The sequence below is a fragment of the Rhinatrema bivittatum genome, chromosome 7 (genome assembly GCF_901001135.1).
Source record: "Rhinatrema bivittatum chromosome 7, aRhiBiv1.1, whole genome shotgun sequence".
NCBI lineage: Eukaryota > Metazoa > Chordata > Amphibia > Gymnophiona > Rhinatrematidae > Rhinatrema > Rhinatrema bivittatum.
In genome coordinates this window covers 310,034,117-310,056,845 of record NC_042621.1, presented here as the reverse complement: position 1 = coordinate 310,056,845, position 22,729 = coordinate 310,034,117, and the positions used below count along the sequence as shown (strand labels likewise).

General features: G+C 45.3%; 1 protein-coding gene across 1 annotated transcript in view; it reads right to left on the bottom strand.

The window, feature by feature from the left end:
* LOC115096252 (deleted in malignant brain tumors 1 protein-like) overlaps window positions 1–22,729 on the bottom strand; it is a 397,025-nt gene that overhangs the window by 239,937 nt on the left and 134,359 nt on the right. Inside the window, exons 12-13 of the mRNA XM_029610760.1 lie at window positions 16,990–17,307; window positions 12,067–12,096 (exon numbers count right to left, since the gene is read on the bottom strand). Of these exons, the coding sequence (XP_029466620.1) occupies window positions 12,067–12,096; window positions 16,990–17,307 (348 nt within the window). The remainder of the gene's footprint in view (window positions 1–12,066; window positions 12,097–16,989; window positions 17,308–22,729) is intronic.

Below are 22,729 nucleotides of genomic sequence, written 5' to 3'. Positions count from 1 at the left end.
ATAGAGAGATGCTGCTCCCTTCTTTAATAATCATAACTTTCTCCCCTGCCGTTGAAGCAGAGAGCTATGCTGGATATGCGTGAATTATCGGTCTCTCCCCTGCCGTTGAAGCAGAGAGCTATGCTGGGTATGCGTGAAGTATCGGTCTGGGGGCGACCAGAAAGGTGGAGGGTCTTCAACGGCAGGGGAGATAGACCGATACTTCACGCATATCCAGCATAGCTCTCTGCTTCAAAGGCAGGGGAGAAAGACCGATACTTCACGCATATCCAGCATAGCTCTCTGCTTCAAAGGCAGGGGAGAAAGACCGATACTTCACGCATATCCAGCATAGCTCTCTGCTTCAACAGCAGGGGGGATGAAGAAAAGTGGATCTATATACAGACAACAACCAACAAGGACTGAATTACATAGTCTGGGTAAACAAATAAGCATGGGTGTAGCTTGCTTATTGCGGCGGTTACTACCCCTAACTAATTAAGCTAGATATTCACTTAGATGCAGTTTCAACACTGCTCTCTACATTAATGGTGGGGGTGGAAGGGAAATAGAACCAAAAGGTTACTAAGAGCCAAGACTAACAGAAGTATGAGAAAAAAAAATAAAAAGTGCAAAGCTTACTGGGCAGACTGGATGGGCCATTTGGTCTTCTTCTGCTGTCGTTTCTATGTTTCGTTTCTATTACTCTAAAGAGAGAGCGGTGATGAGCGGAGTGCCGCAAGGGGAGGTGTTGGGACTGGTCTTGTTCAATATCTTTGTGAGTGACATCGCGGATGGGATAGAAGGTAAGGTTTGTCTATTTGCTGATGATACTACAATCTGCAACAGCGTGGACATGCCCTGAGGCGTGGAGAGAATGAGACGGGATTTAAGGAAGCTCGAAGACTGGTTGAAGTTATGGCAGTTGAGATTCAATGCCAAGACGTGCAGAGTCATGCATATGTGCTGTGGAAATCCGAAAGAATTGTATTCGATGGGGGGTGAAGGGCTGATGTGCACGGAGCAGGAGAGAGATCTTGGGGTGATAGTGTCTGACGATCTGAAGTCGGCGAAACAGTGTGACAAGACGATAGCTAAAGCCGGAAGAATGCTGGGCTACATAGAGAGAGGAATGTCGAGTAAGAAAAGAGAAGTACTTATCCCCTTATACAGGTGGTGTGGCCTCTCCTGGAGAACTGTGCTCAGTTCTGGAGACCATATCTCCAAAGAGACAGAGACAGGATGGAGGCGGTCCAGAAAATGGCGACCAAAAAGGTGGATGGTCTTCATCGAATGTCTTATGAGGAGAGATTGAAGAATCTAAATATGTATACCTTGGAGGAAAGGAGAAGCAGAGGTGATATGATACAGACGCTCAGATACTTGAAAGGTTTTAATGATCCAAAGTCAAAGACAAACCTTTTCTGTTGGAAAAAAATCAGCAGAACCAGGGGTCACGATTTAAAACTCCAGGGAGGAGGACTCAGAACCAATGTCAGGAAGTATTTCTTCACGGAGAGGGTGGTGGATGCCTGGAACACCCTTCCGGAGGAAGTGGTGAAGACCAAAATGTGAAGGATTTCAAAGGGGCGTGGGATAAACACTGTGGATCCATAAATCCTGGAGGATGGAAATGAAGAGAAGAGGTATGGGGGTGGCTTGCGGGACTGTCGGCTACTACCTGGTGATTAATACCCTTATTCAATAAACGTTCACATGGTTAATGCAACTCCAACATTGCTCTATGCTTCAACGGCAAGAGGAAATGTGGAAATGAGGATTTGCATTCAGGCAACAACCAACAAGGTAGCACGGTCTGGGTAAACAAGCATGGGAGATGCTTGCTTGTTGCAGCGATTACTACCCCAAACCAATTAAGCCTGATACTTCACTTTCAATGCATATCCAGCACAGCTCACTGCTTCCACGGCAGGGGGGAATGAAGAAATAGGATTTACATCCAACAATTTAAAAATGTAACAATGTAATTTACAATGTCTCAATGTAAAGATAGTATGACCTGTTATCACACTATCTCACCAGACATTATGTAAACCGATGTGATACCCTTGGGTGAATGTCGGTATATAAAAGCAAATAAATAAATAAACAACATCTAACAAGGCATTGATCTGAGAAGTATGAGTATACAAACATTGGGTAACTTGCTCGATATGACAGTTACTACCCTCAAACATATTAAGCCTTATACTTCACTTTGATGCAGCTCCATCACTGCTCTCAGCATCAGTGGCGGGGGGTGGAAGGAAATTAGAATAAAAAAGTTACCAATAAGGGCCCTGAACTCAGCGGTCAGAGTAACCGTTAAGTATGAGAAAATAAGTGTGAAAGCTTGCTGGGCAGACTGGATGGGCCTATTGGTTTTCTTCTCCCGTCATTTCTATGTTTCCATATGCTAATTTATACTACATACATATGCTATATACTCCTCTAAAGTCGATCGCTGGTTCATACATTGTGATGGTATAGAAATAAAGGATGTTGTTAGGTATCCATGCTTATCAATATTCTGCATTACCAAATTTTATAGGCCCTACCACATATAGCGATGACATCATTTTGATTTGGTGGGGACTTGGGGAGAATTTTTATTTTCTTCATTACTTGTGATTTGCATTTATACTTTGCTTTTGTGTTGGACCTGCATTGAGTATCATTTTTGGACTTATGGCTCAGTTAGAAACTGACTCTCATTCCATTTATTTTTCAATAACAAACCAACAGGAATAGTTTATTACACTTTTAGAGTCGTCATCCGCATTATTCCTGCTGGTCAGTTTCTTCATTTGCGTGGTATTTGTTCCTCTGCTGAAGGATACATTACCCTAGGTTGCTTCTTTGGCAGGTTTATAAGCTGGGTTTGCATATTAATCAGGGTTTTTTTTTCTATAAACGTGTTTCTGGTATACAGGGTCATTCCGTTTGTGGTTTACCTTAATAATAAGGTGGTGGAATTTATTCTTAAACATTGGTGTATATTACCGTGTCATTTGTGTTTGGATTCACCTCCTTTATTTGTCTTGAAATGATATAAGAATCTTCACAATCATCTTTCTTCCAAGCACTCCAAATGCGGTCAATGGACTCCATTGCACTATTTGCCGGTTTTCATGATCTCTGAATGTTTTTGTACATCCTCAAAGTGGTAAATGTTTCATATTATGATTAGAGACTACTTGTGACCTTGTCAAGTGATATATGTGATATAATGTCCATGTGCCCTCTTGTATATTGGCAAAATGATGCGGATGATAACATCTTGTATCTAAGCAATGTATGGAATGGCTGAGTTGATGCTCCTTTATGTTCGCATGGGGTGGATGAGATACCTGATGGTGGGTGGTGGTGATATTAACCATCATTGGATTCATTTGCAACACAGTTGGATATTTTGTTTAAATTCTGTGAGTACAGATGATTTAAATCTTAAGGTTGAAAGAGTGACCTTTATATGAATTTGATTTTTCATGCTTGATGGGTTGATGTGATTAGTTAAAGATAAAGTGTTAATCCCCTAATTGGTTAATGATGAGGGTATTTAAGTTTTTCTGTCTCCTTTGGGTCTGATTGCGTTTTTGGAATTCAGTAGATGGAAGTGGGAGTACTGGATGTTCTGGGCCTCTGTATGTTATATTTATTATACTGGTTTGGTAAGTTCCTTACTTTGCTTTTGTTATATTGTACCAAAATATTTTTTTCCTAGCGTGTAGCAGATGGACTTAGGACCAATGAGTATAGTGTGTTCCTGATTTCAATCTGACGTCAGCCCTAGTACATATTCCCCTGCAAGGCGCCATGCTCTTCAGTATTTTCCGTCTCCATAGCAGTTCGGGACTCTATACACACTTGCACAGCATTAAGAGTATTCTAACCAAAGAAGAAATCTTACCTCTACAAACGAGCCCCGCTCTCCTGCGGTGATACCTACGGGTCCCTCCCCCAGTTGAGAATTCCTGAGGTGATTTCCGCGATCCCTCAGAGGTAGGCCTCGGTCCGGCAGCCGGTTCTCGACGTGGACTTAGCCCCTGGCAACGGGTGCGGCTGAGAGGCAGTGGGTGCAACTTGGAGCGCAGCGGTGAAGGTAACTTTCCCTCTCCCCCCGCAGCCAGAGACCACCTGGAACGAGACCGGGAAACACCGAGACAAGGTAAGATAGAAAACTTCCTAAAAGTCTCCGGTCTCCGAGGCTCGAAGAGCCGCACAGATCGCCAGCCGGTGTCAGTGCTACCGGGTTGATCAGCCCTTCCGGGCTAGACCCCAGTTTGTTACGAGGGTCCTCCCACGTGGAGACCCTCCGAGGTGGTCGCCATATTGCTCGCGTGGTCGCTGTCGCCATTTTATACTTGATCGCCGCCTTGTCCGCCGATTTCACCTGTGTGCACAGAGGCGAGCCGTGCGCACAAAATCACTTGTGTGCACACCGGCGCGCGCATAAATGTGCGCATAGCGACGCGCACAAGGGCGCCAGGCGCACAGCCACATGCTCAACTGTGCCGGGCGCATAAGTAAAATCCTGTGCGCACAGCGGCGCACACATCTATTTGAGCGTGCATCCGACCTACACACGCAAGTTTGGCACACTCGGAGAGCATAACTAGGCTCTCTGGCGTACAATTGAATGCACAGACTGGAGGTTTCTGCAATCTTTCGCACACAAACCATGGCACCACCGGACAAGAAGCTCAAGGCTCAGGGTCTCTGCCCAGCATGCCACATTAGAGCTGTGCAGCACGAAGAGGCTACGGCCCTGTGTCTACAGTGTGAAGAGGCTCTGGGTGAGCCTCCCCAAGGTCCTCTCCAGCCGGCACCGGGTTCCAGATCCAGGACAGTACACCGGAACTGGCCACTCCCAGCGGGAGCCTTCCTCAATCAGGGCTCCCTGGGGACTCCGTGCCCTTCATTTTAGACCCAGTCCTGGGTAGAATTCTTCAAAGGCTTACATACCTTTATCTACAACCACAGTCTCCCCCAGAGGACCTTAAAATTCCAGGACCCTCTAAACCCAGAGAAGTGTGTCTACCGCCTCAAAGCCCCAACATCGGGGACACGGACACCTCGAACAAGGATCAAAACTCCCTGGAGGAAGGGGAAATCCCTCCAGGGAGGAACCTTACCGAACCATGAGGCAGTTCTTCGCCAAAGACAAACTATCAGACCTCGTGGCTCACAGCTTGAAAGAGCTCGCACGAGTGCCACAGGGGAACTGAAGACGAACCTCCCTCTTTGATGGACTCCGTCAAGCCTCCTGCCATTTCCCTTTGCTTCAAGCCGTTCAACAGCTGATTGACCTGGAATGGGAGGCTCCGGAGGCCACATTCAAGAGGGGATGGACCCTGGCAGCCCTATACCCTCTGGACCCCGCTGCCAAAGATCTCCTGACATTCCCCAAAGTGGATGCCATGGTCTGCGTGGTCTCAAAGCACACTACCATCCCAGTTGAGGGAGGAGCGGCACTCAGTGATGCCCAGGACAGATGTCTGGAATCCATCCTTAAACAGTCATTCGATGTTTCAGCCATGTCACTACAGAACGCAGCCTGCTGTCCCGTGGTGACACGCGCCTGCTTATCAAAGACCAGGAACGCCACCACACCTGTCTAAGCACTAGAACCAGCAGTATCATTCCTCATGGAAGCGACCTCCGACTTGGTACGCACCACAGCCAGAGGGTGTGGTGCGCACCACAACCTCTGGCTGTGGTGCCACAACCTGGCAACCAGAAGACAACTCTGGCTCAGAAGCTGGTTAGCAAATGCGACGTCCAAGATGAGACTCACGAGAATGCCCTTTCAGGGAATCCTCCTGTTCGGAAGTGAACTGGAGAAGTTAGCCGACAAATGGGGCGAATCCCCAGTACCGTGGCTACCGGAGGACAAGAACAAGAGAAGTCAGCACCCCTCCCCACAAACATCTAATGGCAGGGGATCACAGTGCTTCAAACCGTTTAGAAATACATATCAAGCATCTTGTCCCGCAGGCAGAGGCCAGTCCTTTTGAAACAAACACAATAAAAGGGGAGCCGGCGCTGGTCCAGGTCCCAGCCGCACCTCACAATGAAAGTCAGCCGGCCCATCCACAGGAAGTCGCCATAGGGGACAGGCTTGCCCTATTCTACCAAAGATGGGTCGAGATAACGTCAGACAAGTGGGTCCTAACCATCATTCGAGAGGGATATTATCTGGACTTCCACTGCACCCCTCCGGACAAGTTTGTGAAATCTCCCTGCCACGACCCCCTCAAGAGGATGAAGTGGAATCTACGCTGACCAAATTGCTCGACTTAAAGGCCATAACGCCGGTGCCCACACATCAAGAAATTACGGGGCACTATTCCATCTATTTTATCGTTCCCAAGAAAGAGGGTACGTTCCGGCCCATTCTGGACCTTAAGTCCGCCAACCACCACCTGAGGGTACTTCGCTTCCGCATGGAAACCCTACGTTCGGTCATAAGGACGATACAGCCGGGAGAATTTCTCACATCCCTGGATCTGTCAAAAGCCTACCTGCACATCCCGGTCCATCATGAGCATCAGCGTTTTTTATGCTTCTCGATCCTGGACCACCACTATCAGTTCCGGGCACTACCATTCGGGCTAGCCACAGCTCCCCGAACATTCACCAAAATCATGGTTGTAGTGGCGGTGACACTGAGGACAGAAGGAATCCTCATACACCCATACCTGGACGATTGGCTGATCAGGGCAAAATCCCCAGAGGAAAGTCATCAGGCAACAACCAGAGTCAAAACTCTACTGGAGAACCTCTGGTGGGTTGTCAACACAATCAAGAGATGTCTGCAGCCCTCCCAATCTCTGGAATAGCTGGGAGTCCGGTTCGACACCAGACAAGACAAGTTCATCCTGACTCCTACCAGGAGAATAAAACTGATGAACCAATTGCAAAACCTATTTAGCAGCCTTCGCCCCAAGGTGTGGGACTTCCTTCAAGTCCTCTGTCTCATGATATCCACACTGGAAGTGGCCCCATGGGCGAGAGCTCACATGCGACCTCTACAGTGTTCCCTACTGTCACGATGGAATCTGATGTCCCAGAATTACTCCGTCCGCCTCCAGCTCCCAGAGGAAGTTCGAACCCAGCTACGATGGTGGCTACAAGAAGACCATCTGAGCAAGGGAGTAAGGCTATCCCCGCCGACCTGGATCCTGCTCACCACGGATGCGAGCCTATGAGGGTGGGGAGCCCACTGCCAGGAACTGACCTCCCAGGGGCAATGGGACGAGGAAGAGTCGAGATGGAACATCACCCGACTGGAAGCACAGGCAGTCAGGCTAGCCTGCCTATGGTTCAGTCCCAGACTCCGGGGCGAAGCGGTCAGAGTCATGTCTGACAACACCACAACAGTGGCCTACATCAACCGCCAGGGAGGAACCAGAAGCCAACAGGTGTCCCCTAATGGCATGGGTGGAATCAAACCAACAAGAGATCTTAGCCGCCCACATCGCAGGAAAAGACAACATCATGGCGGATTACCTCAGCAGAGAAAGTCTAGACCCAGGGGAGTGGAGGCTGTCGAACACAGCCTTCCAGTTGATAGTGAACCGCTGGGGAACACCAGCCATGGACCTCCTGGCAATCCGGTCAAATGCCCAAGTTCCCAACTTCTTCAGTCGCAGACGGGAACCACAATCCCAAGGGATCGATGCTCTCGTCCAGGCCTGGCCACAGGAAATCCTGCTGTGTACCTTCCCTCCGTGGCCGCTACTGGGCAGGATCATCCACAAGATAGAGCACCACAGGGGATCAGTACTTCTAGTGGCCCCGAATTGGCCAAGAAGGCCGTGGTATGCAGACATGCGAAGACTACTGACAGGGAGCCCTCTCCCTCTATCTCCACACAGGGATCTGCTCCAACAAGGTCCGATCCTCCATGAAGACTCAACTCGATTCTCTCTTATGGTCTGGCCATTGAGAGAACACGTCTGAAGAAGAGTCGATACTCGGGGGCAGTAATTGACACTCTGCTCCGAGCACGCAAGTTTTCCACATCTCTAACCTACATACGAATATGAAGAATATTCGAAGCCTGGTGTGAAGACTGCATCATCTTCCTGCGGACAGTCAAAATTCCCACGATTCTGGGGGAGGGGCGGAGCAAGATGGCCGCCGCACACTAGATCGGTGAGGAATGCTGAGGGAAGGCTGACTGATTCTTCTATTAAAATTGCCTAAGAATGCCGCATACTAAAAGAAAAGGGAGGGTGAGGGGGGTGGACGATAGCTTACCCCCCCTTGAGCCCTCACAGCCTTGAATCGACGGATTCTTCGCCGGACCTACAGCCTCAACGCCGGTGAGAGTGGTCGCTGGAACGGAGTCGCTGGAGCAAGCGACTCCACCCTTGACCCTGGACATCTCTCTGAGCCCCGGCGAGTCGAAGCGGCCTGCTCCAGCAATCGACAACAGCGGTGAACCTTGCAGCCCGGTCGTGGTAGAGACTCCCCAGAAAGCAAATCTGGGTGGAGCATGCGGAGCGACTCGAGCTAGAGAGCCCATCGGAATGAGAGAGGAGAAGGCCAGCCCGGGAAAAACTACGGAGGCGGCCATCCCCAGTCCGGTGGACGAGCGACATCGGGGGGAACAAGCCTCCTCACTGCAAGGAACTGCCAGGAGCGTGCAAGGTAACTTGGAGGAGGGAGAAAACCGATTGAGGGCAATGACTGCTGGTTTTGGGATATCAAATACAACAAATATAACACTAGAAGGAATTTGGGCTGCTCTGAAGTCTATAGAAACATCTATAAAAACTCTCTCTCAAATAACCCTGGATACAAGAGAGCAAACGATAACCAATAATAAACTGATAAGAACATTTAATGAGAAAATGGATGGTGTAGAAAAAAGAGTGGATTCTATAGAGAAAGTTCAACAGAAGTTAATAACATCTGAGAAAATTGCCAATAAAAGATTAGAGGGAATAGAGAACTCTTTAAGAGCTCACAATTTGAGAGTTCTTAATTTTCCTGTTCAACCCTTGACATCCCCTCTAGATATGTTCAAGACTTATATGAGTCGAATATTAAAGATTCCAGAAGCCGCTACCCCTGTTATTGTTAAGGCTTATTATTTACAACATAGGGAAACCACTGAGCAAGCCGGAGCTGGCCCTCTAATGGAAAATTTGGATTTAACAAATTTCTTGGAAACTTCATTGGACTCTGAGATCAAAACTAGGAAGCCTTTACTTATTTCTTTTGCATTTTTGTCTGAAAGAAATTATGTTTTAAAATTATTTCTAAGAAATAGGCAGGTATCCTTTTTTGGTCACCCTATTTGGATTTACCCTGATGTTATTAAAGTAACTCAGGTGAGATGTAAGGAATTCTTACAAATGAGATCAGAGGTGTTACAACTTGGTGCGAGCTTTGTGTTAAAGTATCCCGCAAAATGCTGTATAAGATATAGGAATGTACAATATGTTTACTTAGAACCAGACCAGCTCAGAGCCTTTATACGGTCATTATCCCAGGAGAATCCAGTTACTGCTTCTGCTATATAAAAAAGGGTATGTACTAGTGTGCAGTGACCTGATTTGTCATAGTATTTGCCTATATAATGCTCATTATTACCTTTCTCCGTCCCCTCTCCATTTCTTATAATTTTGTTGATGGTCATTGTAACATTTAATTTCTTATTTTCATTGAGCATCATAATATTTGTAATGACAAACAACTTTTTTTCTGTACAAGTTTGATGTCTTGGGTATATTTTCAAAATTTGAAAAATAAAGAATTACAAAAAAAAATAAATTCCCACGATTCTGGAATTCTTGCAGAACGGCTTACAGAAGGGCTTGTCTCTCAACTCCATCAGGGTGCAGCCTAGCCTCTCACCCGGACATCTCCCGCTTCCTGAAATGGGTCAAACAGATCCGACCACCGCTAAAGTGGCTGGGTCCTTTATGGAATCTCAATCTAGTTCTAGACTTCCTAGCAGGAGCCTCCTTCAGGCCCACCCTCTGTCTGTCCCTCCGACTACTAACATTGAAGACTGCATTTCTAGTGGCAGTCTGTTCGGCCCGTCGCATCTCTGAGCTCCAAGCACTGTCCTGTCGAGAACCGTTCCTCAGGTTCACACCAGGATCCATATAGCTACGCATGGTCCCTTCCTTCCTACCAAAGGTGGCTTCTCACTTCCATCTAAACCAAACCATTTCGCTGCCATCGCTAGTCGTGCATAAGGAATCGGAAGAATCTCGCCGCCTTCACCATCTTAATGTCGGCAGACTCCTACTCCGATATCTGGAAAGGTTGGAATCCGTACAAAAGACAGACCACCTCTTCATCCTTCACAGCGGGAAGAAACAAGGGGAAGCGGCCTCCCGGGCAACCATAGCCTGCTGGATTAAAGAAGTTATCAGCGACCTACGTAGAGGCAGGCAAGCCTCCACCTCTACAAGTCAAGGCCCATTCCACTAGAGCCCAGGCAGTGTCCTGGGTGGAAACCAAGATGCTGTCACCCGCCGAGATCTGTCGGGTGGCGACATGGTCCTCCATTCATACCTTTTCTAGGTTCTATCTTCTGGATGTTCAGGCTCGGGAGGACAGAGCATTTGCAAGGGCAGTACTAAGTGGGCCATGGGCAGCCTCCCATCCGGTTCGGGAGTAGCTTTTGTACATCCCATTGGTCCTGAGTCCATCTGCTACACGCTAGGAAATGGAGAAATTACTTACCTGATAATTTCGTTTTCCTTAGTGTAGACAAATGGACTCAGCATCCAGCCCACGGCTGCTGACAATCACGGAAACCTTGGAGGACAATCCCCGAGAACAAGACAAACATGGGTAAACCAAGCTTCCCTCTGAATAGGACACCCATACCTACCGGGTGTCAGCGTTTCTCAGTTGAGTGCACTGGCGGTCTCCAGCTATAACCACAGCAACCAGTTCAAGTTAATCAAAGTTAACCAAGTTAATCAAGTTATTCAGTCATACATATATCCACAATTACTTTTCGAAGAGAATACTGAAGAGCAAGGTGTCCTGCAGGGGTATGTGTACTAGGGCTGACATCAGATTGAAATCAGGAGCACACTATACCCTTTGGTCCTGAGTCCATCTGTCTACACTAAGGAAAACGAAATTATCAGGTAAGTAATTTCTCCAATTTTGTGATCTGATGAAGGTGCATTACTGTTAAAACATAAGAACATAAGAAAATGCCATACTGGGTCAGATCAAGGGTCCATCAAGCCCAGCATCCTGTTTCCAACAGTGGCCAATCCAGGCCATAAGAACCTGGCAAGTACCCAAAAACTAAGTCTATTCCATGTTACCATTGCTGATGGCAGTGGCTATTCTCTAATAGCTGGTAATGGATTTCTCCTCCAAGAACTTACCCAATCCTTTTTTTAAACACAGCTATACTAACTGCACTAACCACATCCTCTGGCAACAAATTCCAGAGTTTAATTGTGCATTGAGTAAAAAAGAACTTTCTCCGATTAGTTTTAAATGTGCCCCATGCTAACTTCATGGAGTGCCCCCTAGTCTTTCTACTATCCGAAAGAGTAAATAACCGATTCACATCTACCCGTTCTAGACCTCTCATGATTTTAAACACCTCTATCATATCCCTCCTCAGCCGTCTCTTCTCTAAGCTGAACAGCCCTAACCTCTTTAGTCTTTCCTCATAGGGGAGCTGTTCCATTCCCTTTATCATTTTGGTAGCCCTTCTCTGTACCTTCTCCATCGCAATTATATCTTTTTTGAGAAGCGGCGACCAGAATTGTACACAGTATTCAAGGTGCGATCTCACCATGGAGCGATACAGAGGCATTATGACATTTTCTGTTTTATTCACCATTCCCTTTCTAATAATTCCCAACATTCTGTTTGCTTTTTTGACTGCCGCAGCACACTGAACCGATTTCAATGTGTTATCCACTATGACGCCTAGATCTCTTTCTTGGGTTGTAGCACCTAATATGGAACCCAACATTGTGTAATTATAGCATGGGTTATTTTTCCCTATATGCATCACCTTGCACTTATCCTTTCCTTGGTTCTATTTCATATCATGAAACACAACATATTAAAATCTGAAGTTACCTAGTGGTCTAGCTGGAGACGATCCTGGAGCTGTTAAAAAAATAAAATAAAAAAATAATTTGTGTCACTCCCTGGTTATCTGCGACTGTTCTATATTGCTACTACATATGCACAGGAATATTGTTGTCTGCTTCTTAACCAAGCATAGTCTCCCCTAAGTACCCAATAAAATCTAACTATAATAAAGAGGATAGTTTCCCCACACTTGCATTAACAGTATGCAAACTGAGTTTTGTCCCTATCCCTCCATGTACCTCCAACTCCACCCGTTTCTCTGTCTGTATGAAAATTGATCTCCACCCTTCGTTTTCCCTGTAATATTCAGCTCTGCCCCCCTCTCCAGCCCTGCCCGTCTCTCACTCTGTATTCTCCAATCCACTCTCTACTACCACACATCTCAATTACGCACTTTGAACACTTCACAGTATTTCCCTGTCCTTGGGCAGACTTTTACTACTAGTGTGTTATAATTGCTAATACAAGATATAAAATATGAATGTTAGAATTTTTAGTGTACTGCAGGTTGGAGCAGAGATCTTGGGACCCTCCATAGTTTGAATAGCACATTTACAGAAGAAGAAGAAGAACTATGGGAGTTATCTTGTAGAGTGTCGTGTATACTGATGGCGCCTTCTAAATAGTAATTTTTATTTATTTAATCCCATTTTATTTTCTCCAATAACATGTATTCCTGTCTAGCTAAGTCTCTATTTCATCTTCCCATTTGGAAGCTCTCTTAGGAATTTCTTAGTGTTCAGACACATATATCCAGAACCAGTGGGTTATGCACCTCTACCAGCAGATGGAGAAGGAGCAAAGCTGACATCACAGTATATATACTCCTGTAGTGACATCAGCCTGCCAGTATTCTCTGTCTCCAGCAGAGAATGGACGTGTATCTCCCTACCGGGGTTTGCTTCAAATAGAAAGAAGAAGGAAATTTAATTTGCCCATCTCTTCTGCGGTGATACCAAATGGTCCCTCGCCTAGTTGAGAATTCCTGAGGTGAGTGCCTTGGTCTGGTAGCTGTTTTTTTTAGCCAGCATGGACTTAGCTGTTGAATCAGCTGAAATGCAGCTGGTGCAGGAAACTGAGCGTGGCGGTAAAGGTGCCCTCTCCTCCTGCAGCCTGAGACCGATTTTGTTCTTAGCAGGGATGTTTGTGTTATTGTGTTATTGTAAGTAGAGAGTGAGTTTTGTAAGAGTTCCTCTCTCCTTCAGTCTCTGTGCTCAGAGTGCCGATCCGACTTGTGTTCCGCTTCTGTGGGAGCGGGGAACGCGGGCAGCTGGCGGGTTGAGCAGCCATTTGGTCTAGGCTCTGCTCTCAGGCTTCTTTTTTGTTCGCTGCATGCTAAGTCGCAATGGCGTTGGCGCTTTTTTTCCTGCGAATTAGCTGCCCTCTTCAGTTCCGTCGGATTGTGCGACTGTGCCCGACTGCGTCCAGAATGTGCATCCAATGGCTAGCTTGATTGGACGCCTAGTTAGACGTTTTTGTTAGATGTCCAGTTGGTTGGGAACGTCCATAAGAACATAAGAAATTGCAATACTGGGTCAGACCAAGGGTCCATCAAGCCCAGCATCCTGTTTTCAACAGTTGCTAATTCACGCTATGAGTACCTGGCAAGTACCCAAACACTAAGTAGATCCCATGCTACTGATGTCAGTAATAGCAGTGGCTATTTCCTAAGTCAACTTGATTAATAGCAGTTAATGAAACATAGAAACATAGAAATGACAGCAGAAGAAGACCAAACGGCCCATCCAGTTTGCCCAGCAAGCTTTCACACTTTTTTTTCTCATACTTATCTGTTACTCTTGGCCCTTAGTAACCTTTTGGTTCTATTTCCCTTCCACCCCCGCCATTAATGTAGAGAGCAGTGTTGGAACAGCATCTAAGTGAAAAAGCTTAATTAGTTATGGGTGGTAACCGCCGCAATAAGCAAGCTATACCCATGTTTATTTGTTTACCCAGACTATGTAATTCAGTCCTTGGTTGTTGTCTGTATAGATCCCCTTTTCTTCATTCCCTCCTGCCGTTGAAGCAGAGAGCTATGCTGGATATGCATTGAAAGTGACGTATCAGTCTTTCTCTCCAAGAACTCAAATCTTTTTTAAACCCAGCTACACTAACTGCACTAATCATATCCTCTGGCAACAAATTCCAGAGCTTAATTGTGCATTCAGTGAAAGAATTTTCTCTGATTAGTTTTAAATGTGCTACTTGCTAACTTCATGGAGTGCCCCCTAGTCCTTCTATTATCTGAAAGAGTAAATAACTGATTCACATCTACCCGTTCTAGACCCTTCATAATTCTAAAGACCTCTATCATATCCCCCCTCATCCGTTCTCTTCTCCAAGCTGAACAGCCCTAACCTCTTCAGCCTTTCCTCATAGGGAAGCTGTTCCATCCCCTTTATCATTTTGGTCGCCCTTCTCTGTACCTTCTCCAGTGCAGTGTTATCTTTTTTGAGATGAGGTGACCAGAATTGTACACAGTACTCAAGGTGCGGTCTCACCATGGTCGTTACAGAGTCATTATGACATTTTCCGTTTTATTCACCACTCACTTCCTAATAATTCCTAACATTGTTTGCTTTTTTGACTGCTGCAGCACACTGAGCCGTGTGATGTCTAGATGATGTCTAGATCTTTTTCCTTTGCGCCTAATTTTGTACACGTTTATATCTGCACTCAAGCAGTACGGCCTCTGTGCCCATCGATTACGGTGTGGAGTGCCCACATTTTTGGATGCCTAAATTAGGAAACCTATAATTTGGGTGCTTGGTGCTTGCTTTGGCAGCACATATAGTAAGCTTTGGACATCCAAAATAATTCAGAAGACTATATTTTGGACGCCTAGATTTTTTGAGGTGGCTTCAGCTGGATGCCCAACTTTCAGACACTTATTTGGTGTTCTGATAGACTGATAGTGCTTATACCTAGGACACCTAAATGCCTTACCCTCTGTGATATTTGTCATATTTGGGCGTCTCAGCCAGGCGTTCTCTATAATTGAGCCAGCTTTGCTTGGAGGCTCAGAATAAATTGCCTTCATCTGATTTTTACTAAGCCCGCTTCTTCCCAGCCTTGCGAGGGACTGAAAAAAAAAAATTGTCCAGAAGGGTTGCTTAACTTGTACCTCCCCTAACTGGTTTGTCAGCGGGGATAATAGTTCAGTGGAATCTGGATAGGTGCCCCTGGTTTTGGCAATGATCCCTCTGTCTTCTTCAGTCCTCGGCCCCAACTTCTATTGTTTGTTCTGGGTTGCAGGCAGTGAAACTCTGCATGCATGGTGCTGCGTGTAAGCGTCTGGCGTAACTAAAGTGGCTGCCGGTCTTTCCGATGGGGATCATGATGGCATGAATGGTGAAACCGATCATTGTTCCCTGGAGGATGGAAATTCCTCCAAAATTGGAACTGTTTAGAGCTAAGCTGCAGTTCTTTCATCAAGTTGAGTTACTGGGACTGAGTCCCAGACATTGAGTATGTTGGGACTGAATCCATGTCTGAGCCAAAGAAAGTTCTCATATTATGGAAGATGCTGGTGACGGAGATGCAGATATTGACGAACACGATTCGACCGGTAGTGTGGTCTTATCTTTAGGTGCTCGGATTGATGGCAGCACCCCTGGAGTTAGTGCTGTGGATGAGGGTGCATTTGTGTCCTCTTGAGTGCATTCTTCTGGCTTCTGGGTGCTCACAGTCTCAAGATTATTACATTTTGCTTCTCCTGCTGATGGAGATCTGCTCTCAATTACAGAGGTATTTCAAAGCAAATCATCTAGGGAAAGGTATTTCCCTAAGATCATCGGACTGGCTAGTACTCTTGCAGATGTGAGTCTCCAGGGTTGGGGTGTTCACTGTCATGAACTGACAGCGCAAGGGTGCAGGAGTGCAGAAGGGTTTCTGTGGAACATCTATTGGCTGGATGTCATGGGCGGAGTTTAGTTTGTTGTTTCTTGTTCATCTGCCGAGCTGCAGCATAGTCCTCCTTACATAACTTTTCCAGGCATTGTCATCTGGATGTGCAGGACCAGGAGGATGCAGCCTTTGCATGTGTGGTTATAACTGGACTACAGGTAGCTTCTCGCCCTATTCGGGAATAGCTTGGGTACATCCCATTGGTTCTGAATTCATCTGTCTGGATGCTAAGAAATGAGAAATTACTACTTACCTGATTTCCTTTTTTTTTTTTTTAGGACAGACAGATGAATCCAGCTTCCCACCCTTGGCTGCCGAATGATTGTGCAACGGTCCTCCCATGTGGCTATGTATTCCAAGGAGTACTGGTAAGTGTCAATCCAGTCCCTAGCTTAATGTTATTGAAATTTTTACACTTTTTATTTGGGCTAGGTGTTTTCCTGTTGGCTGATTGCTGGAATGCTTATCTGTTAATAATCAAGTTTTTGTTAGTTTGACCACAGTTAGCTTTGTAGAGAATACTGGTAGGCTGGTGTCACTGCAGGGGTATCTATATACCGTGATGTCAGTTTTGCTTCATCTCCATCTGCTGGTAGAGGTGCATTACCCACTGGTTCTGGATTCATCTGTCTGTCCTAAAGTAAAGGAAATTATCAAGAAAATAGTAATTTCTTATTAGTTAAATCTTCCTTGATATAGGAGCCATAATGGCCTCCTTCCAGGTTTTAACAATTCTTTCTCTGCATATGGTGACCTGGGGAAGGTAAGACAGCACAAAGCAGCTCATTTAAGAGCTAATTCAAGTGCTTTGCCTTGTCTGATCTCCAGGCTTTATTATGCCAGAAGCAGTGTTTAGGTCAAGCTTCCCCCATGGACTGTGAGTGCTACTTGGAGGTAATGAATCTTGAATCTGTTCTATGCAATGATAATAGTGTAGTGACGGATATAAATTGCTAGAAACACACCCACATAAAGCAGATATGATGAATAAACTCCATTTACCTGAGCATACAACGCTAGCATCTCTTGCATGGCCACAGACACTCGTGGCCCAGCCACTGTTAAAGCACTGCCACAGATAGGGTTCACTTCCTGTACACTGCACGCTACCCAGAAGGACACTTCCTGCGCCTTGACCATAAAAGGCATTTCCTGGGGCAGAAAGCGCCGACCCACAGCCCAGCTGCCTGCACACGACCTGAGCATCAGTGAGATCCCATCCATTATCACAAACTGTGCCCCAGACTCCGTTGTAGTAAACTTCAACACGACCCCTGCATTGGTCCTCTCCGTTAGCTAGTCGCAGAGCTTGAGGCTGATCTGAAATGGCAAAAGATATTTGTTAAATTGCACAGGGTGAGGCTTCCTAAGCAGGTTTATTTCTTAAACATTTTGAGTCCTCTAATCTATGGAAGCTCCCTTTCCCCATGCTCCCAAAATTATTTATTTATTTATTTAGATAAGTGATGTCACATCGGTTTACAGAAATAAGCGGGGGAAGGGGGGGTGCTTATTTCTTACAGTGAAACGTATTTCTAAGAATGCAACGTAATGAAACTTATCATCTCTCTTATGATGTGTCAGCAGTCAGCCAGAATATGAGGTACACATCCCAGACCTGGTAGCAGATTTCTATAGCAGTCAGGAACATCTGAGTCAATGAAATATGACACAACAATCTGGCTCAGTCTGAGGTGGGTCACAGTCTGAATCAGGTTAGAATGATCCAAATTAGAATCAGAAGTGAGGGTCTTTAGGTTAATCCACAAACAATTCTTCACTGAAATTCAAATTTGCAGTGATTTGATGAAACAATACTCAATTTATTTTACAAAAAGGAGGAAAATAGCTCATATATATTAGTATTGCATTACTGACAAGCACACATTGTTGCAATCATTGGTCATAAAAACCTCTCAACACACGTTTTTGGAAAATATACTTCTCTTGAAATTTTTACATTTGTACAAAAACATTTTGAGAAGAAAAATTCTTCTTTGCCAAGGATCAAATATGAAGCTTAAATGTGGTCACTGTGCATTATTCAGGATGTGAACACAAATATCTGCCAACATTAGCCTGAGTTTCGCGTTGAGCTGCTTTGGGGTGGGACCTAACAATTTTTCAGGGAAGAATGTTGTGTGTGTGGCATTGTTATATTGTCACTTGTCTTTGTGGTTTGATTTATCTTTAAGTTCACCGATCCACACCAACATTACATCAGTTAGACCTGAAGTCAGCAGGACAACCTTTCTGTGTTATATTTCTCATTGTGCTCTCAGGGAGGATATGTTTCAAACAGCTGCATACGGCAGCGTATATGCGAGTATGTGGCCATACAAACTTTTGCCACAGTATTTTATAACATGCATGAATCACATATGTGAATATTATAAAATGCACAAATGTTTACCCCACAACATATGCGAGTATGGAGACCAATGTAACAAGACATGCCATGCATTGAAACCACATATTTCAATCCATTGAATGTACCTGCTTTACTCACCCATTTTAAAAGTATACATGCATATATTTTACACATGAATGTAAACTAGGGCTTAGTCGTTTGAGTCTCGATTTACTCGCGTAACTCAGCCAATTTTACAGCATGCACGCCTCGAGGAAATTAACCAGTTTACCATATAGTCCACCAGTTCACCCAGTGCTTCTCAATTTATTTATTTATTTATTTATTTATTTATTTATTTACGTTTTTTATATACCAACATTCAAGACGGAAGTCCCATCATGCTGGTTCACAAGAAACAGGGGTGCAATTACAATAAACTTTACAATTTGAACAATCGTGCAGAAAAGCAGTTACATGTAACAAGGAAATAAATAACTTGGAGAAAGAAGGAAAATGAAGATCAGATAATTATATATATATAATAACATTGTAAGAGGTGGCTATTAATGCTATTAATAGCGAAGTGTGTTGATTGATGGGAGTTAAATACTGTTAGAGTTAGGAAAGGCCTGCGTGAACAGCCACGTCTTAAGTCTTTTCTTGAATGTTGAGATGCTTGGTTCCATTCTAAGATCCGGGGGAATGGTGTTCCATAAATTTGGACCAGCTGTGGAGAAGGCCCGATCTCTAAGTGTAATGTGTCTGGTTGTTTTGGCTGGAGGTACTTGCAGTGATGTCATCAAGACTTCCCTGATTCTTCATCCTGAACTACCTCCAGTCCACAGGACCTCCCACCCTGTCAGTACTGCACAATAATCACATTTACTATCAAGTTTGAGAGATTATTAGCTGGTATAAGAATATGTGAGTAAAATGAAAACGTACACATGTAAGTGTCTTTTAAAATAGCAACTTATATGCGTGTAAGTGTTGGTCCTGCTTTGGAACTCCCCAGACCGCCTCTTTTTAACACTGTATATGTGTGCATGAAAGTAAAAATACGTGCATATTTTCAATGTTTATAACGAAGTACGCAAGTAGAGGATTACTTATGCATGAATATGGTACATAAGTTATGCCATACTGGGTCAGACCAAGGGTCTATCAAGCCCGGTATCCTGTTTCCAATAGTGGTCAATACAAGTCACAAGTAATGTTTGGCAAGTAAGTACCCAAACATTAAATAAATCACAAGCCACTATTGCTTATTAATGAATAGTTTATGGATTTTTCCTCTAGTAACATATTAAACCTTTTTCAAACCCAGTTAGATTAACTGCTGTAACCACATCCTCTGGCAATGAATTCCAGAGCTTAACTATGCACTGAGTGAAAGAGAATTTTCTTCGATTTGTTTACAATGTGCTACTTGCTAATTTCATGGAGTGCCCCTTGGTTCTTCTATTATCTGAGAGAGTAAATAACCGATTTACATTAATTTGTTAAAGTCCTTTCATGATTTTATAGACCTCGATCATATCTCCTCTCAGTCATCTCTTCTCCAAACTGAACAGCCCTAACTTCTTTAGCCTTTCCTCATAGGGCAGCGATTCCATTCCCTTTATATCATTTTGGTCGCCTTTCTCTGCATTTTCTCCTGTTACGGTCGTGAACCCTTGGGCCGGCTGAAATGGTAGATGTTATACTGTGGGGACCCACAGGAAGCGTCACAGCCGGGAGGCGGCGCTGTAGAGACTCTGGAGGAGACTTCACCACTGTAACATCTCCAGTGCAACTATATCTTATTTTTTTTAGATTCGGGACCAGAATTGCACACAGTATTCAAGATGTGGTCTCAACATGAAGCGATGTAGAGACATTATGACATCCATTCTTTTATTTGCTATTCCCTTCCTAATAATCCCTAACATTCTGTTTGCTTTTTTGATCGCCATAGCACACTGAGCTGACAGTTTCAATGTATTATCCACTATGACACCTAGATCTCTTTCCTGGGTGGTAGCTCCTAACATTGTGTAACTACAGCAAGAGTTATTTTTCCCTATATGTGTCACTTTGCTCTTGTTCACGTTAAATTTTATCAGCCATTTGGAAGCCCAATCTTCCATCATACAAAAAAGAGGCGGTATATGGGTAGAGCATTCAGAGTATGAAAGGATTCACGGTGGGAGTAAACCCCATGGTGACCTCTGATGACATCACTGATTCCTTGTATATAAGGCTCTCCAGAATATTGCCAGGATGCCTCAGCAGCTGGTCTCCTGCATTATCAGTATGTGTTGCTCCTGTTTTCCTGCTTACCTGTTCCTGTTTGTTCCTGTCTTGCCTCGTCCAACCTTGCTCCATCCAGCTCTGCTTTGTCTTGTCCAGCTTGCCTTATCCAGCCTCATACCCTTTTATTTGTCTCATCCAGTGCCTTCATGTGTCCTCGTCCATTCTGGCCTGACCTCCTGGTATCGACCTCTTGCTTTGGACCTGACCGTGCTTGCCTATTGCCTGGTTCTTACTTCTTGCTTGGACGACCACATTTGCCTGTCACTTGAACCTGATCTCTTGTCTGGACTTGACCATGTTTGCCTGCTGCCTAGACCTGACCTCTTGAATCTTGGCCTGTCCCCCTGTCTCCAGCTTGCTGCCTGCCCTGACCCTGTTGTGCCTTTGGACCCTTGCTCTCTCCACCGCCTTAGGGACCTGGCTAAGCCCTGCTAGCCGCCAGAATTCAAGGGCTCAACCTGAGGGGGGAGGTGGCTATTATAGGTGAAACTTCAGTCTATCTCGCTACAGGGTGCATTTGCCAGCTGCCGACATAGGCCTCATAGGTTTACCTATGAGGCTGCATCAACTACACTGTATCAGAAAGGGCTCACTTTCATGCCAATCATTGCAGTTTGCTGAGGCCATGAGCTTGGCAAACTCATTCCAGGTCTCCACCATTGCCGGGCTAGCCAACCAGCTAAAACAGTAGCAAGACCAAATTTAATACATGGCCGGTTATCTTCATGGCATGGCTGCTTGTCCAGCGCCTTCTCTTCCTATTCTAGCACCTCCGGTTTGGCCTGCTACTCCTATGCTTCATCTGCCTCCATTCCAAGGTATGATAAAGATCCCACTAATGTACAGGTTTCTTGAATCATTGCTGGATACAATCATTGTTGGGTGGACCCACCCTAGCCTGGGCTTCTCCCCTCTGGGAAAGAGACTACCCTCTTCTAGGGTATCTGAGCAACTTCTTGCAAGAGTTTCACATGATTTTTGACAAACTCTGCCACAAATCCTCCATGGCCATGGAGCTTCTCTAGATCAGGCATATTCGATGCATATTCAAACTCTGGCAGCCAAATTGCAATGGGGCCATGATAGTTTGATCGCCATGTTCAGGCAAGGGTTCTCTGAGTGCATCAAAGATAAGCTGACTGGTCAGGATCTGCCTGATTCTTTGGAGGAACTAATCAGCTTGGCCATACAACTGGACTTTAGATTTCAAGATAGGGCTCGAGAGAGGGGCCTAACTCAACGTATCGTTCGCCTTGCCTCTAATTTCCAGCACCCAGTAGTTTCCAGGCTTTCTCCTGAGTCAGTCAGCTGAAGAGGAACCCATGCAAATAGACTGCCTCAAGTCGTCTACAGAACAGAAACAGAGGCAGTGCCATCTCAACTTCTGCTTATATTGTGCTGCATCTGGGCACTTCACAAGCCATTCCTGGCTAAACTGAGAAACTCTGGGACTTAGGCCTAATGGGAGAGGCCACCCTAGGTCAATTATGCACCTCACCAGAAATCTTGGTACCAGTATGCCTCTCATTTGGGAAACTCTCGACGATACACAAGCCTTCCTAGATATTGACGCTGGTGGCAGCTTGGTCCTTCACGATGGGATTCCAATGAAGTTCTCTTGGACATGCTGCTCACAATCTCATCATTTCATGGAGAACCCTTGCCAGGGCCTGTTACGAGAGCCACCATTCCGCTCACTATGCAGACAGGTATCCTGCACAGAGAGCAGACCAGTTTATATGTCTTGTCCAAAGCCATCAATGCATTCATCCTGGGCTTACCTTGGTTCATGCTGCATTAGGCCCACATCGATTGGGGTACTGTACAAGTCACCAAATAGAGCTCCCACTGCCATGAACAATGTCTCACTAAAGTCTCACCTGTGGTATACCTTGTCTGGACAGTTACCTTGGAGCTTCCAGGTCTGCCACTGCAGTACGTAGAGTATGATGATGTCTTTAGCAAATAGCAGGGAGAGGTCCTGCCACTTCATTGCTCCTATGACTGTCCTATTGACTTGGTCCCAGGGAACATACCACCCAGGTGTAGAGTCTATCTGCTCTCAGCCCGAAACAGAGACCATGTCTAAATATA